A 13,581-nucleotide genomic window follows, 5' to 3' on the forward strand; every position below is an offset into this window, starting at 1 on the left:
CTATTATACCTATATTTTACAAGTAATAAAATATATTAAAAGAAAAAAACATAATTTATTTTACTTTTTACTATACTTCTTTTTATACATTCTGAGTAACCTCACATTTTTATTTTCCACTGGCCCCATCAATTATGTAGTCATCTCTGCCCTGTATTAAAAAGAAAAATATAGGAAAAAAGTCAAACCCATATGACCATTTCAATATAAGCAGAGAAAACATTTGACAAAATTTAGCATCCATTTCTAATTAAAGCTCTCAAATGAAGAATAGAAGATAACTTTCTTTAATCTGATAAAAGTCATCTATAGAAAATGTACAATTGACATTGTATATAATTGTGAAAAACGGTATGGTTTCAATATCAGGAACATGACAAGGATGTCCACTCATACTTGATAGTGTAATATATACTACCTAGTATAACCAGGGAAGAAAAAGAAAGGAGACTAGAGTGGAAAAGAAGTAGAAATGTCTTTATTCACAAAAGATATGATTATCTGTGTAGGAAATCTAATGGAGTCTCCCAAGATATGGGAAAAAGATGACTAGAATTATTAAGTGTAGCTAGGTGGCAGGAGAAAAATATGTAAAAATGAATTTTACTTATATATATTAGCAATGATCAATTGGAAATTGAAACTTTTGAAAGTTCTATTTGCAATAGTATCAAACATTTTTTTTAAATAGCTATGTCTGGCAAAAGATGTGAAAGGCCACACTGGAAACAATCCACTGCAGAGAGAAATTGAAGACCTAAACAGGAACTCCCTGCTTATATCAGAAAGCTCAATATTGCTGACATGTTTTGTTGTTAAAATGATTTATAGATTTAATATAATTCCATGTAGTAATTAGCAGGATTTCTTGTAGTAATTGAGTACATAATTCTAAACCTTATGTGGAAATACACGGGAACCAGAATAACTAAAACTTCGAAAAATAAAAGCTGAGTTGTATGGATAGTATTACCTGATTTCAAGACTCAAAGTAAAAGTTTGCTGAGACCTGGCATTGTTGTCCAGAGTACTTTTTCTTCAATTTCAACATCTAGTAGTTTTATTAAGATATGTTTTAGAGAAAACTGTTGCTGAACAGTTTTCCCAGGTTCATGATGGTTCCTTTGAATATGTGGATCAGGTCTTTTATTTTTGAACAGTTTTCTTAGATTATACTTTTTAATATTAGATTTATTCCATTGTTTTCTTTTTTCTTCTTTAAGGACTGTAATATATATACTATATTATAATTTTATTTACTTAATTGTAGACCAACTTTATCCAGAACTTACTTTCTGATCCCATTTTCTTTTTTCTTACTCTTTTAAAATTATTGCTGCTTCTCTTTTTTCTTGTTTCATTCTCCTTTACAATGCTGTTTATTCAAGTTTCAGTCAAATGTAGTTTCCCCTTTGGCTCTGTTTTAGTTTACTCAGGCTGCTGTAACAAAATTCAACAGACTGGGTAGCTTAAATAAATTTTCTCACAGTTGTGGAGGCTGGAAGTCTAAAGTCAAGGTGCCAGCAGAGTTGGTTTCTGGTGAGGTCTCACTCCTTGGCTTGCAAATGGCATTTTCTTCTGGTGCCCTCACACAGCCTTTTCTCTGTGCATATGACCAGTGGTTGGGGGTGGTGAGTGGGGGGAGAAAGAGAGCTCGTGTGCGTGCTTTCCAGTTTCCCCCTCTTCTTATAAGGACACCAATGCCGTTGTATTAGTTTCTTACCCTTATGCCCTCATTTAACCTTAGTTAATCTCCTTAAAGTCCCCATCTTCAAATATAGTCACACTGGAGGTTGGGGTTTTAACATACACATTTTTTGAGGGGCACAGTTTAGTCCATCACAGATTCCTTAATTAGGAATGTCTTTAATAAGTCTTTAATAAGACTTGAATTACAGTCTTATTTTCTGTGATTACTGTGTCCTCTTTACAACTTCATTCCTGAGTTTGATTACCCTTTGCCTCTTTAGTTTGCATACAATCCAAGTCTCTTCTCTTGGATTTCCCAGTAGCCTGAGCTTTAATCTGCATGAACTCAGACATCTTCTGAGTATTTTCCCACTCATAGTGAAACTTTCCCTTTCTGGGAGTAGTTTTGTGTTTCACCCTCTTTGGGCTGTCTGTCTCCTCTATTCCATGTGATCACCACAGTCTCTGGCTGATTCTCTTTGTAGGCATGGACTGTCACTTTTTGCTATATTTGAATATCTGTTGCTTAGTGATATTTGAAATTAGTAATATTTTCCATCTCCTAGTTACGCTAAAGTCATGGGTTGTTATAGATAATATTATTTGCTCCACTTATGCTGATGTTTATAGTTCTTGGGGGGATGCATGGAGAAATGCAGATGTAACTAGTTGCTATTCTTCTTCTTACGTTAGAAACCAAATGTGTACATTCAAGTAGTTAAATTTCCCTCTGTTTTTCCACTAGCCTAGGCCTTTTGTTTCTGGTTTTTGTTTTTGTTTTTTTCACCCCAAACCCATGACATACAAAAAATATGCACTTGCAGTTACGTTCATCTCTGGAAATTGGCCAAAAAACCAGGTCAGCTACAACATAGGGCATTTGTATAAAGATTTCATTCCCTAAGAAATGTTTCAGTATTTATATGGTAAGATTAATTTTGCTTGTTTCTAGAAGTCTGGACAGCTGATCACCTGAAAGAGAGGAGCCAAGAAAACCAATCTAAACATTTGTGGGAAATTGTATTCATCAATGATGAAATGCTGACTAAGGAACAAGGTAATGTAATAGGAATACCATTTAACGTGGACGTAAGTTCTTTTCCTTCCAGAAAAATGTTCTGTCAGTGTGACTCGTGTGGAATGAGTTTCAACACTGTTTCACAATTGGTTATCAGTAAGATGAACTATTTAGGAAAAAAGTCTGATGAATTTAATGCCTTTGGGAAGTTGGTACTCAATATTAAGCATGATGAAACTTATACTCGAGAGAAAAATGAAGTTTTGAAAAATAGGAACACTCTGAGTCATCATGAGAACACTTTGCAGCATGAGAAGATTCAAACTTTAGAGCACAATTTTGAATACAGTGTATGTCGGGAAGCCCTCCTTGAAAAGGCAGTATTCAATACACGGAAGAGAGAGAATGCAGAAGAGAATAACTGTGAATATAATGAATTTGGGAGAACTTTCTGTGATGGTTCATCCTTCTTGTTCCATCAGATACCTCCATCAAAGGACAATCACTATGAATTTAGTGATTGTAAGAAGTTCTTATGTGTGAAGTCCACCCTTTCTAAACATCACGGGGTACCTATGAAACACTATGATTGTGGTGAAAGTGGGAATAATTTCAGGAGGAAATTGTGTCTGTCACAGCTTCAGAAAGGTGATAAAGGAGAGAAACACTTTGAGTGTAATGAATGTGGGAAAGCTTTCTGGGAGAAGTCACATCTCACTCGACATCAGAGGGTGCACACAGGAGAGAAACGCTTTCAATGTAATGAATGTGGAAAAATGTTCTGGGAGAAGTCAAATCTCACTAAACATCAGAGATCACACACAGGGGAGAAACCTTTTGAATGCAATGAATGTGGGAAAGCCTTTAGCCATAAGTCAGCTCTCACATTACACCAGAGAACACATACAGGGGAGAAACCCTATCAGTGTAACGCGTGTGAGAAAACATTTTACCAGAAATCTGATCTCACTAAACATCAGAGAACACACACAGGGCTGAAACCCTATGAATGTTATGAATGTGGAAAATCCTTCTGTATGAATTCGCACCTTACGGTACACCAGAGAACTCATACAGGTGAGAAACCTTTTGAATGTCTTGAGTGTGGGAAATCCTTTTGTCAAAAGTCACATCTTACACAGCATCAGAGAACTCACATAGGAGATAAACCTTATGAATGTAATGCATGTGGGAAAACTTTCTACCACAAGTCAGTGCTCACCAGGCATCAGATAATTCATACAGGGTTGAAACCTTATGAATGTTATGAATGTGGGAAAACCTTCTGCTTGAAGTCAGACCTAACAGTACATCAGAGAACGCACACAGGTGAGAAACCATTTGCATGTCCTGAATGTGGGAAATTCTTTAGCCATAAGTCAACCCTCTCTCAACATTATAGAACACACACAGGGGAGAAACCCTATGAATGTCATGAATGTGGAAAAATCTTTTACAATAAATCATACCTAACTAAACATAATAGAACACATACAGGGGAGAAACCCTATGAATGTAATGAATGTGGGAAAACCTTCTGCCAGAAGTCACAACTCACTCAGCATCAGAGAATTCACATAGGGGAGAAACCCTATGAATGTAATGAGTGTGGAAAAGCTTTCTGCCATAAGTCAGCTCTCATTGTACATCAGAGAACCCATACACAAGAAAAGCCCTATAAATGTAACGAATGTGGAAAATCTTTCTGTGTGAAGTCAGGACTTATTTTACATGAGAGAAAGCACACGGGGGAGAAACCTTATGAATGCAGTGAATGTGGGAAATCCTTCAGTCACAAATCATCACTCACAGTACATCACAGGGCTCACACAGGAGAGAAATCTTGTCAATGTAATGAATGTGGAAAAATCTTTTACCGTAAATCAGACCTTGCTAAACACCAGAGATCACATACAGGGGAAAAGCCCTATGAATGTAACACATGCAGGAAAACTTTCTCTCAAAAGTCAAATCTCATTGTACATCAGAGAACACACATAGGAGAAAAACCTTATGAATGAAATGGATATTAGAAATTTCCAGCCACAAGTGAGCCTCCGTAATGCCTCACATTATTCACACTGTGGAGAAAGCCCTGTAGACATCCTGAATGTTCAGTAACTATCCACAAACTCGCCTTATGTTACTCCAAAGTAACAGTAGGGGATAAACCCAAGACTACAATTATAGGACAGCTTTTGTTAGGAAGTGATATTCTGTTGAATATTAGATGATTAATACTGGCATAAAACCTCATAGATTTTTTTGAATTTGTGAAAGTTTTTTGGCAAAAATACAAACAAGATTATGTTTGAGTTTGCATCGAGGAGAAAATTGTCAATTTAAGAAATCTGAAGTGAAAATTTTGCTTAGAAACACAATATGACAAATTCTGTTTTGAGTTTGATGCCATAATAGTTTTTAGGGCACCTAACAATAATTTATAGATGTATATTGTGGAATGTAAAACTTTAAGAACTTAAAAAAAGTAATAATTAAAATAACCTCACAAGAAGTTGTAATGAGTACAGAGAATTCCCAAGTACACTTCACCAAACTTCCTCTAAGGATAATATACAATCATAGTATATGGTCAAGTCCAAGAAATCGATGTTACCTTGCTAGTAGATACAGACTTAACTCAGATTTTACTATGGTTTGTGTGCACCGTGTGTGTTTATGTGTGTGTGATTATATGAAACTTTTACCACTTTTACATTTGAGTAACCATCAACACAATTGGTTTACAGAACTGAAAAGGAATCTGAGATCTGTATTGTATCAGGATTACAAAGGAATCAGAATTTAGCCTCAAGTAGTTCCCTTGTTGTATTAATAACCACATCCTTTCTGCAACCTTATCCCTTGCACCCACTTGACTATGAAGCTTCTTTTAAAGCATAAATTGAATAATTAGAGCAATAGCATTAAACACATCTGTGAATTATCCCTGAAGTTCATAGGACTTACATATGTACAAGTGGTATGTGATATAAATTGTTTCATATGCATAGTGGAATTTAACCTAATTATGAATAGGAAGTAGGTATCCTAATTTAGTAGTGGTTACATCATCAGGCCCATCCTAGATGTTTGTCATGTCTTGAAACAGTTTAAAAGGAGACCACAGAGCTAATGTTTATCCATTTAAAAGTTATAAATCAAAATAACAAATTATCTAAAAAAAAAAAAATCTATCCTGTACATGTGAAGATCTAGACCTGCCTCTGTGTTGCTCCCTTTCTCTTCCTACCTGTGGCTCATCCCATGCCATGAAGTGCCTAGGGTACATATGTGAACACTCCCTTCAGCGTAAGTGATACTCCAAATTTTCTTTAAGCAGCTGCTCTCCAAGACAGGGCCCTGGAAAGAGGCCCACACATACAGCCCATTTGCTGCCTAGGGCTCTTGGACTGTCATTTCAAGGCTCATTGTGCCCAGACAGGGATCTCGGCCCTCAGAGACTTTTGCGAATATGAAGAGGAGGGTTGAGGCTGGAGCACAGCCAGAATCAAGCTGGTGTGGGGCTGTTATTGACAGTGTGAAGATTGTACATTATATTACATTATCAGATCATACAAATAATCTAAGATTATACAGTCTGGTGATCCTAGATTACACAAGTAATCTAAGTTCTACTTTAGGAAACTAGAAAAAGAAGAGCAAATTAAATCCAAAGTAACCTGGAAAAAAAGTAAAAATCAGTGACATTGAAAAGAGAAAATCAGTAAAACCCAAAACTGGTTCTTTGAAAAAGTCAGTAAAATTGATAAACCTCTAGCTAGATAAATTAAAAACAGAAGACAAATATTGCTAATACCAAAAAGGAAAGAGGCCATCACAGCTGATCCTATGGTCACCAAAAGAATTAGAAAGAAATATGGACAACTCTGTCCATAAATTTGATAACTTAGCTAAAATGGACCAATTCCTTGCAAGATGCATTCTCTCAAAGCTCACACAAGGTAGACCTCAGTAGGCATATATATCTATTAAATAAATCTAAGCAGTAATTAATAACCTTCCAAGACTGGGCACGGTGGCTCACACCTGTAATCCCAGCACTTTGGGAGGCCAAGGCGGGCAGATCACGAGGTCAGGAGTTCAAGACCAGCCTGGTCAACATGGTGGAACCCTGTCTCTACTAAAAATACAAAAAATTAGCCGGGCATGTTGGCACATGTGTGTAGTCCAGGCTACTCAGGAGGCTAAGGCAGAAGAATCGCTTGAACCTGGGAAGTGGAGGTTGTAGTGAGCCAAGATTGTGCCACTGTACTCCAGCCTGGGTGACAGAGTGAGACTCTATCTCAATAATAATAATAATAATAATAATAATAATAATAAAACCTTCCAAAACAAAGTGCCAGGATCAAATGGCTTCACTGATGTGCATTTTTTGAGATGCTTAAGGTAGAAATGATACCAAGTCTCTACCATCTTTTTCAGAAAATAAAAGCAGAGATAGGACTTCCCAACTCATTTTGTGCACCCAGTATTACCCTAATACCACAACCAGGCAAAGGTATTACAAGAACGGAAAACTACAGATCAATATTTCCAGTGAACACAGGTGCAGAAATCCTCAAAATATTAGCAAATCAGGAATGCAAGGCTTGTTCAACATTTGATATTCAGTGCAGTCCATTGCATGCATTAGCAGCTCAAAGATGAAATATGATCATATCAATAGGTACAGGAAAAGCATTTTACAAAATCCAATATCCATTCATGATAAAACCTCCAAACACAGAAGGAATACAGGAGAATTTACTCAATTTGATAAAGAACTACTACAAAAAACCCTACAGCTAACATCATCCTTGATGTTTCCAACTAGATGCTTTCCTACTAAGATCAGGAACATGGCAAGGAACACCACTGCTTTTCAGCATTGTACTGGAAGTGCTATCTAATGCAGTGATACCAAAAAAAAAAAAAAAAAAGGAAATAAAATGCACATAGATTTGGAAGGAGGAAATACAGCTGTCTTTGTTCACAAAAAACATGATTGTCTTTGTAGATAATTCTAAATAAACAGCAAAACCCGTGCTGACATTAATAAGCAATTATAGTGGGGTTGCAGGATATAGTCCTCAGGTAGATGATAAAAAGGAATTAGACATCAAGTCATTAAAAGACCTGGAGGAACCCTAAATGCTTATTAAGTGAAAACCAATCTGTAAAGGCTTTCTATTTTTTTTATTGCAATTATATGATATTCTGGGAGAGGCAAAACTATCAAGCCAGTGAAAGGACCAGTGGTTGCTGAGAGTTGAGGGGAAGGGAGGGATGGCAGGTAGAGAGGTGATTTTTAGGGCAGTGAAAGTACTCTCTAGGGTAATGTAATTTGTCAAAATGCAGAGAATGGAAAACAGTGAAGGGAAAACAGTAAACCCTAATGTCAACTCTGGAGTTCAGTTAATAATATTGTATCACTATTGGCTCATTAATTGTAACAAATGAACCATAATGATGCAAGATGTTAATAATTGGGGAGCCTGTGGAGGATGGGAGGGGTGAAGGGTTATATGAGAATTCTCTGTACTTTTTGCTCAATTTTTCTGTAACCCTAAAGCTACTCTAAAAAATGAAGTGTATTAAGTAAATAAATAAGTAAATAACCAACCAACCCTGAGGAACATCTTGTTTCTGTACTAAGGTGTTCTTTTGTTAGTCGTGTGTTTCTGACTGAACCTGTAAATCACCATTAAAGAACATTTGAATTGCTTTTATACATCCTTAATATATTTTAAATTATGGTAACTGTGATCTGAAATTAAGGACTAGTATTCTTGGTTCTCTTGACATCTGAAACCAAAAGGGCCTCAAATGACCTAACCTCATTTCTATCCCCACTCTGCTTCCACAAGTGAGGTACCTTAGCAGATAGTCATCCCTGTCAAGGGGGCCAGGCACAGTTCCTGCTTATTCCTAAGTAGTAAGATCTGGTTCCCTGCCAGCTCTTGGAATTATTCACCAAACCCCTCACATCCTCCCACAGCAAACAGTGGTCACTGTACGCTCTGGATAATACAGCTGTTTACCACAACCCCTCCTTTTCCACTCTGCTCCCAAGTAGAACCCTGTGTGGCTCTGTCCGGCATGTGGTGTCCTTCTCACCTTTCTGAGAGTTGGTGTGACTGACAAACTGACTTAGATCTTATCTGTCCAGTGTCAGGTGTTCAGTGTTCAATCTTTCTATAGCATCAGAGTGGGGATCCTTCCTTAACCATCAGGGTGAAAAGGAAGCAGTTACAACCATTGGCATAAACAGGATGGCCCATCCAAAGCCAGTGTCATCTAGTCTAATTTTAACTAACTGCTCTTGGCTAACTGACAGGTTCCATATTATGGCAAAAGGCTTCTTGGACAGAACCACCAGCTGCTGGCAGGTTTGCACTTGTCCTGTGCTGTAATGCACTTTTCTTGGGGAAGGTGAGTGTCTCATCTCTTCCCATCCTAATATGCACTGTGTGCAGGACAAGAGTGCTCGCCCATTGACTGTATCCCTGCATAACTTAACTTGGGCTCAGCCTGTTTGGCAGGTGGTCTCTGAGGTTCCCACCTGTAAAAGTGGTGACCACACTGCACACAAAGTGATCAGCACTTTAGCACCACTTTCCAAAGGTCTGGCTGGAGCTCTCTGATTATCATCACTGGCTGCATGGAGCATCCCTACAGACTATTGTTTGTTATTGAACACCCCTGGGTTGTGCGTGCAGATGGCCTATTGTGAGGTTTGTGGAAAGGCAGGAGACAACTGAGGGAGGTGAGTGTGGCACTCCGGTTGCCTAATGAGGCATTCAGGAAGGGTAGTACCTGCACCCCTCTCCTGTGCTGTTCCTTCACTTGCTGCCACCGCACATGCTTTCCTGATCTCTAAGAGTGTCAAGATGCACATGCGTGGTGGCCCATGGTCCAGGTGCTGATGAGAAGAGAAAAAGGTACCAGTTCTCCCCAGATTACCAGAGGGAGTAGCTCTCCTGCTCTCCCAATGCAAAACCCCTCTCCAATGTACCTGAGCATAGCCTGGCATTGCTGCTTGCCAATATGCCACAGGGTGAACCTTGCAATCATGGGGTCTGATGGCCTACACCTGGGCCACAGACTATACGACGTTACCCTGAGCATAGGGAGAGTGACTGTGACATCCACCGTGCTTTGAGAGTTTGTCCCCTCTCCAAAAGTCATGTTGAGGCCGGGTGCAGTGGCTCAACAAATCCCAGCACTTTGGAAGGCCAAGCACAAATCCCAGCACTTTGGGAGGCCGGGACAGGAGGATCACTTGAGGTCAGGAGTTCCAGACCAGCCTGGTCAACATGGTGAAACCCCATCTCTACTAAAAATACAAAAATTAGCTGGACGTGGTGCGTGCCTGTAATCCCAACTACTCAGGAGGCTGAGTCAGGAGAATCACTTGAACCCAGGAGGCAGAGATTGCAGTGGGTTGAGTTGGCACCACTGCACTCCAGCTTAGGCAAGAGAGCAAGACTCCGTCTCACAGCAAAACAAAACAAAAAACAAGTCATGTTGAAACTGAATCCTCAGTGCAACAACTTGCAAAGGTTTGGCCTTTGGGAGGTGGTAAGGTCATCATGAGCGCTCCACCTCATGAATGATTAGTGATCTTAGGAGCAGGCTGGATAGAACACACTAGGTCTCTTTTTGCTGCCCCCTGTCCCCCCATTCTGACATGTGAGGGCCCAGTGTCACTCCCCTCAAGAAGAAACAGCAAGGAGGGTCTGCCTTGGAAGCCGAGACCTGGTCCTCACCGGATACTCACCTTTCTGGCGCTTTCATCTTGGACTTCCCTGCCTCCAGAGCTGTGAGAGGTAAATTTCTATTGTTTTAAATGACCTAGTCTCAGGTGGTTTGTTATGGTAGCACAAATGGACAAAGACAAAATGTCTCTTGGAAATTTGGCATTTGGCCATGCTAGAGTCTCATCTCTGCACATGAGGAATATGTTGGGACACTATTGAAAAAAATCAAACTCAACTCCTAACAGCATGGTCCCAATGCTGCCTAAGACATTTATCAGATTACATTCAGGGGAAACTGTGAGACTTTTATGAGTGTGTGTGTGTGCATGTAGCCTATGTGTATGTAAGGTGGGGCTGGGAGAGAGATTTATAATACCCCAGTTAATAGTTATCTAAATGATTGCTTGAGCCCAGGAGTTCAAGGCTGCAGTGAGCTACCGTGGTGCCACTGCACTCCAGCCTAGGTGACAGAGTGAGACTCTGTCTCTTTGAAAAACAAAAGGCCGGGTGCGGTGGCTCACGCCTGTAATTCCAGCACTCTGGGAGGCTGAGGCTGGCAGATTGCGAGGAGATCGAGATCATCCTGGCTAACACAGCGAAACCCCGTCTCTACTAAAAGTACAAAAAGCTGGGTGTTGTGGCGGGCGCCTGTAGTCCCAGCTACTGCGGAGGCTGAGACAGGAGAATGGTGTGAACCTGGGAGGCAAAGCTTGCACTGAGCTGAGATGACGCCACTGCACTCCAGCCTGGACAACAGAGCGAGACTCCTTCTCAAAAAAAAAAAAAAAAAAAAAAAAAACTGAGGAAAAGTATCCTGTGTCGATCATCTGGAAGAAGTAAACAGTGGGTTTGGAATATGCACACCGTAGAGAAACCCCAAAGCAAAATGCATCTATGTCTGTGTGTAGTAATAACAGACTGGCATCTTTGCAGATTCAAACTGTGAACTAGAGCAAGGCGTCCTGACTCTGGTCCCACAGGTTCTCATGGAAAGAGACAACACAAATGAATGAAGGAATTGTGGGAAAGATAGGCATCTTGATAAACCACATTTCTTTTTTAAGAATATTTTTGAGGCACCAGTGGAAGCAGACATAGGTTGGTAATCTGTGATGTATTCTTGGAAGGTACCACTTGAAGAGAGGAGACACAGACAAAAATAAATTTTGCCAAAAATTAATTTATAACAAAAAGGGCAGCAAGGTGCATGTAAATATATACAAAATATTAACAGTGTCAGAAGATGAACATCCTGCTTTGTTCAGTGATTTCATGGAGTTGCTGTTTTGCATTTCTTTGTCATATTCTCTGTTTAAAGGGAGGATTACATGTGAACACTATTCAGTATTATGCATGTAAGCTTATGCTATCAATCATTGGTAGATAGATAACTTCTAGTTCCCATCTCCCCCAGTAAGAGCTAAGATGCAAACCCTCTGTGATGAACTGACATCAAGACAAAATATAGCACCCCCGTTTTCTCTGCATCAGCTTGCCTTCAGGCTTGCCCTGTGAACTCACCAAAGGGAGTGAAGTGTGGATGTGTCTCTTATACCTATTTTCACTTTGGTTCAGTTCTAGTTTGTGCATTGTCCAGACTGCCCAGGATGTGACGATCGCAGGGAGGAGGTCATGTTATAAAAACTCTTTGGCTCCTTAGGATTCAGCAAAGGTATCCACTGCCTGGTGTCTGTGGTGCCTGCAGGACAGTGTGGAGCTTGAAAACAATCACGTAGGCCATGAAGGGAGGCCAGAGACTTAAGCGGTGTCCACAAGGCAGAGAAAAGACGCTCCTTTTGCGTTTCCAAGTGGTCAGTTTCCTCTTGCGTTAGTCTTGTTCCAGGACATGGTGTGTCCCCTTGTTTATCCTCCTGTGGATCACGCTAGTTCTTCATCCTGAGGAGGAGCTGGATGGGGTGGTGAGAAGGATGCCTTCTCCTTCCTAAACCCGAAGCCCTAGTGAGCTCTGCAGGGCATCAAGCAGATCCTGAAACTTTTCCTGGCTGCAGGCTGTGGAGGGTTCTCCTGTCCTAATCCTAACTGGTGATGCTGATTTCTGAAACTCTGAGGTTGTCAGGAGTTAATCTAAAAGGCATGAAGTGAGGCCGAGCACAGTGGCTGACGCCTGTACTCCCATCACTTTGGGAGGCCAAGGTAGGTGGATCACCTGAGGTCAGGAGTTCGAGACCAGCCTAGCCAACATGGCAAAACCCCATCTCTACTAAAAATACAAAATTTAGCAGGGCTTGGTGGCGAGTGCCTGTACTCCTAGCTACTTAGGAGGCTGAGGCAGGAAAATCCCTTGAACCTGGGAGGTGGAGGTTGGAGTGAACTGAGATGGCACCATTGCACTCTAGCCTGGGTGACAGGAGCGAAACTCTGTCTCAAAAAAGAAAAAAAAGAGGCTCAAAGGAAGGGGATGGCCCCTTGCTCGGCCATGCCCTAGGCTGCTGCAGGTGTGTCCATGTGAGCATGTTGTGGAGCAGCTCCCTGTCCCCAGATGACGATTTGATCACCACGCCCTGGGGCTGCTCACGCCACCATTGCCTAAGGTGGGCTGTGTCTTGCCGACCTTGTTGTGATCCTCTCTCAGGATGACCAGATGGAGGCTGAGTAGTGTCCTTGAAGGGCAGAACTGCCAGGCTAGTGCCGTCACTGTCCTTGTCATTCTGGCAATTTCCTTGGTACACATGCCAGAAAGGAGACAAGTGGGTGAGATCACCCCTCCAGGAGTTGGTCCTGTTGACACATGGATCCTGAGAGGAGAGATCTCCTGGCACAACCCAGGTGGACTGGGGCAGCATGGCCCTTGGTGCCTGGCTCACACAGCCTCCACAGACCTGCTTAGTGGAGGATGGGCTGGTACAGATGACCAATGGCTGCTGGGGGAGTTGGAGGGAGACCTGTGCGCCGAGCTCCTTGGGCATTGCACAGGTTGCTGTGCTGCAGCTGAGCAGTAGGGCAAGGTCTGTGACTGGGGCTGCCGGGGAATTCATGGGGCTGCCTCTGCTCTGGCCTGGGTGCCGAGCTCTTCGGTTCTGAGCCCACATCTAAGAGAAAGGGAAACAAAGATGTCGGAAGATGTAAGAGGTTCCAGCTTCATTTGCTTGT

General features: G+C 41.1%; 1 protein-coding gene across 3 annotated transcripts in view; it reads left to right on the plus strand.

Moving 5' to 3' along the window:
- Positions 1 to 10,958, plus strand: part of LOC126963099 (zinc finger protein 33B) — a 52,012-nt gene extending 41,054 nt beyond the window's left edge. Inside the window, exon 5 of one of the 3 annotated variants that reach the window (XM_050805054.1) lies at positions 2,642 to 10,958. In XM_050805054.1, coding sequence (XP_050661011.1) covers positions 2,642 to 4,728 — 2,087 coding nt within the window. In that variant the 3' untranslated portion in view covers positions 4,729 to 10,958. The remainder of the gene's footprint in view (positions 1 to 2,641) is intronic. The other 2 variants (XM_050805055.1, XM_050805056.1) reach the window with 2 other exon arrangements.
- The last annotated feature ends 2,623 nt before the right edge of the window (positions 10,959 to 13,581 follow it).

The sequence above is a fragment of the Macaca thibetana genome, chromosome 9 (assembly GCF_024542745.1).
Source record: "Macaca thibetana thibetana isolate TM-01 chromosome 9, ASM2454274v1, whole genome shotgun sequence".
Taxonomy (NCBI): Eukaryota; Metazoa; Chordata; class Mammalia; order Primates; family Cercopithecidae; genus Macaca; species Macaca thibetana.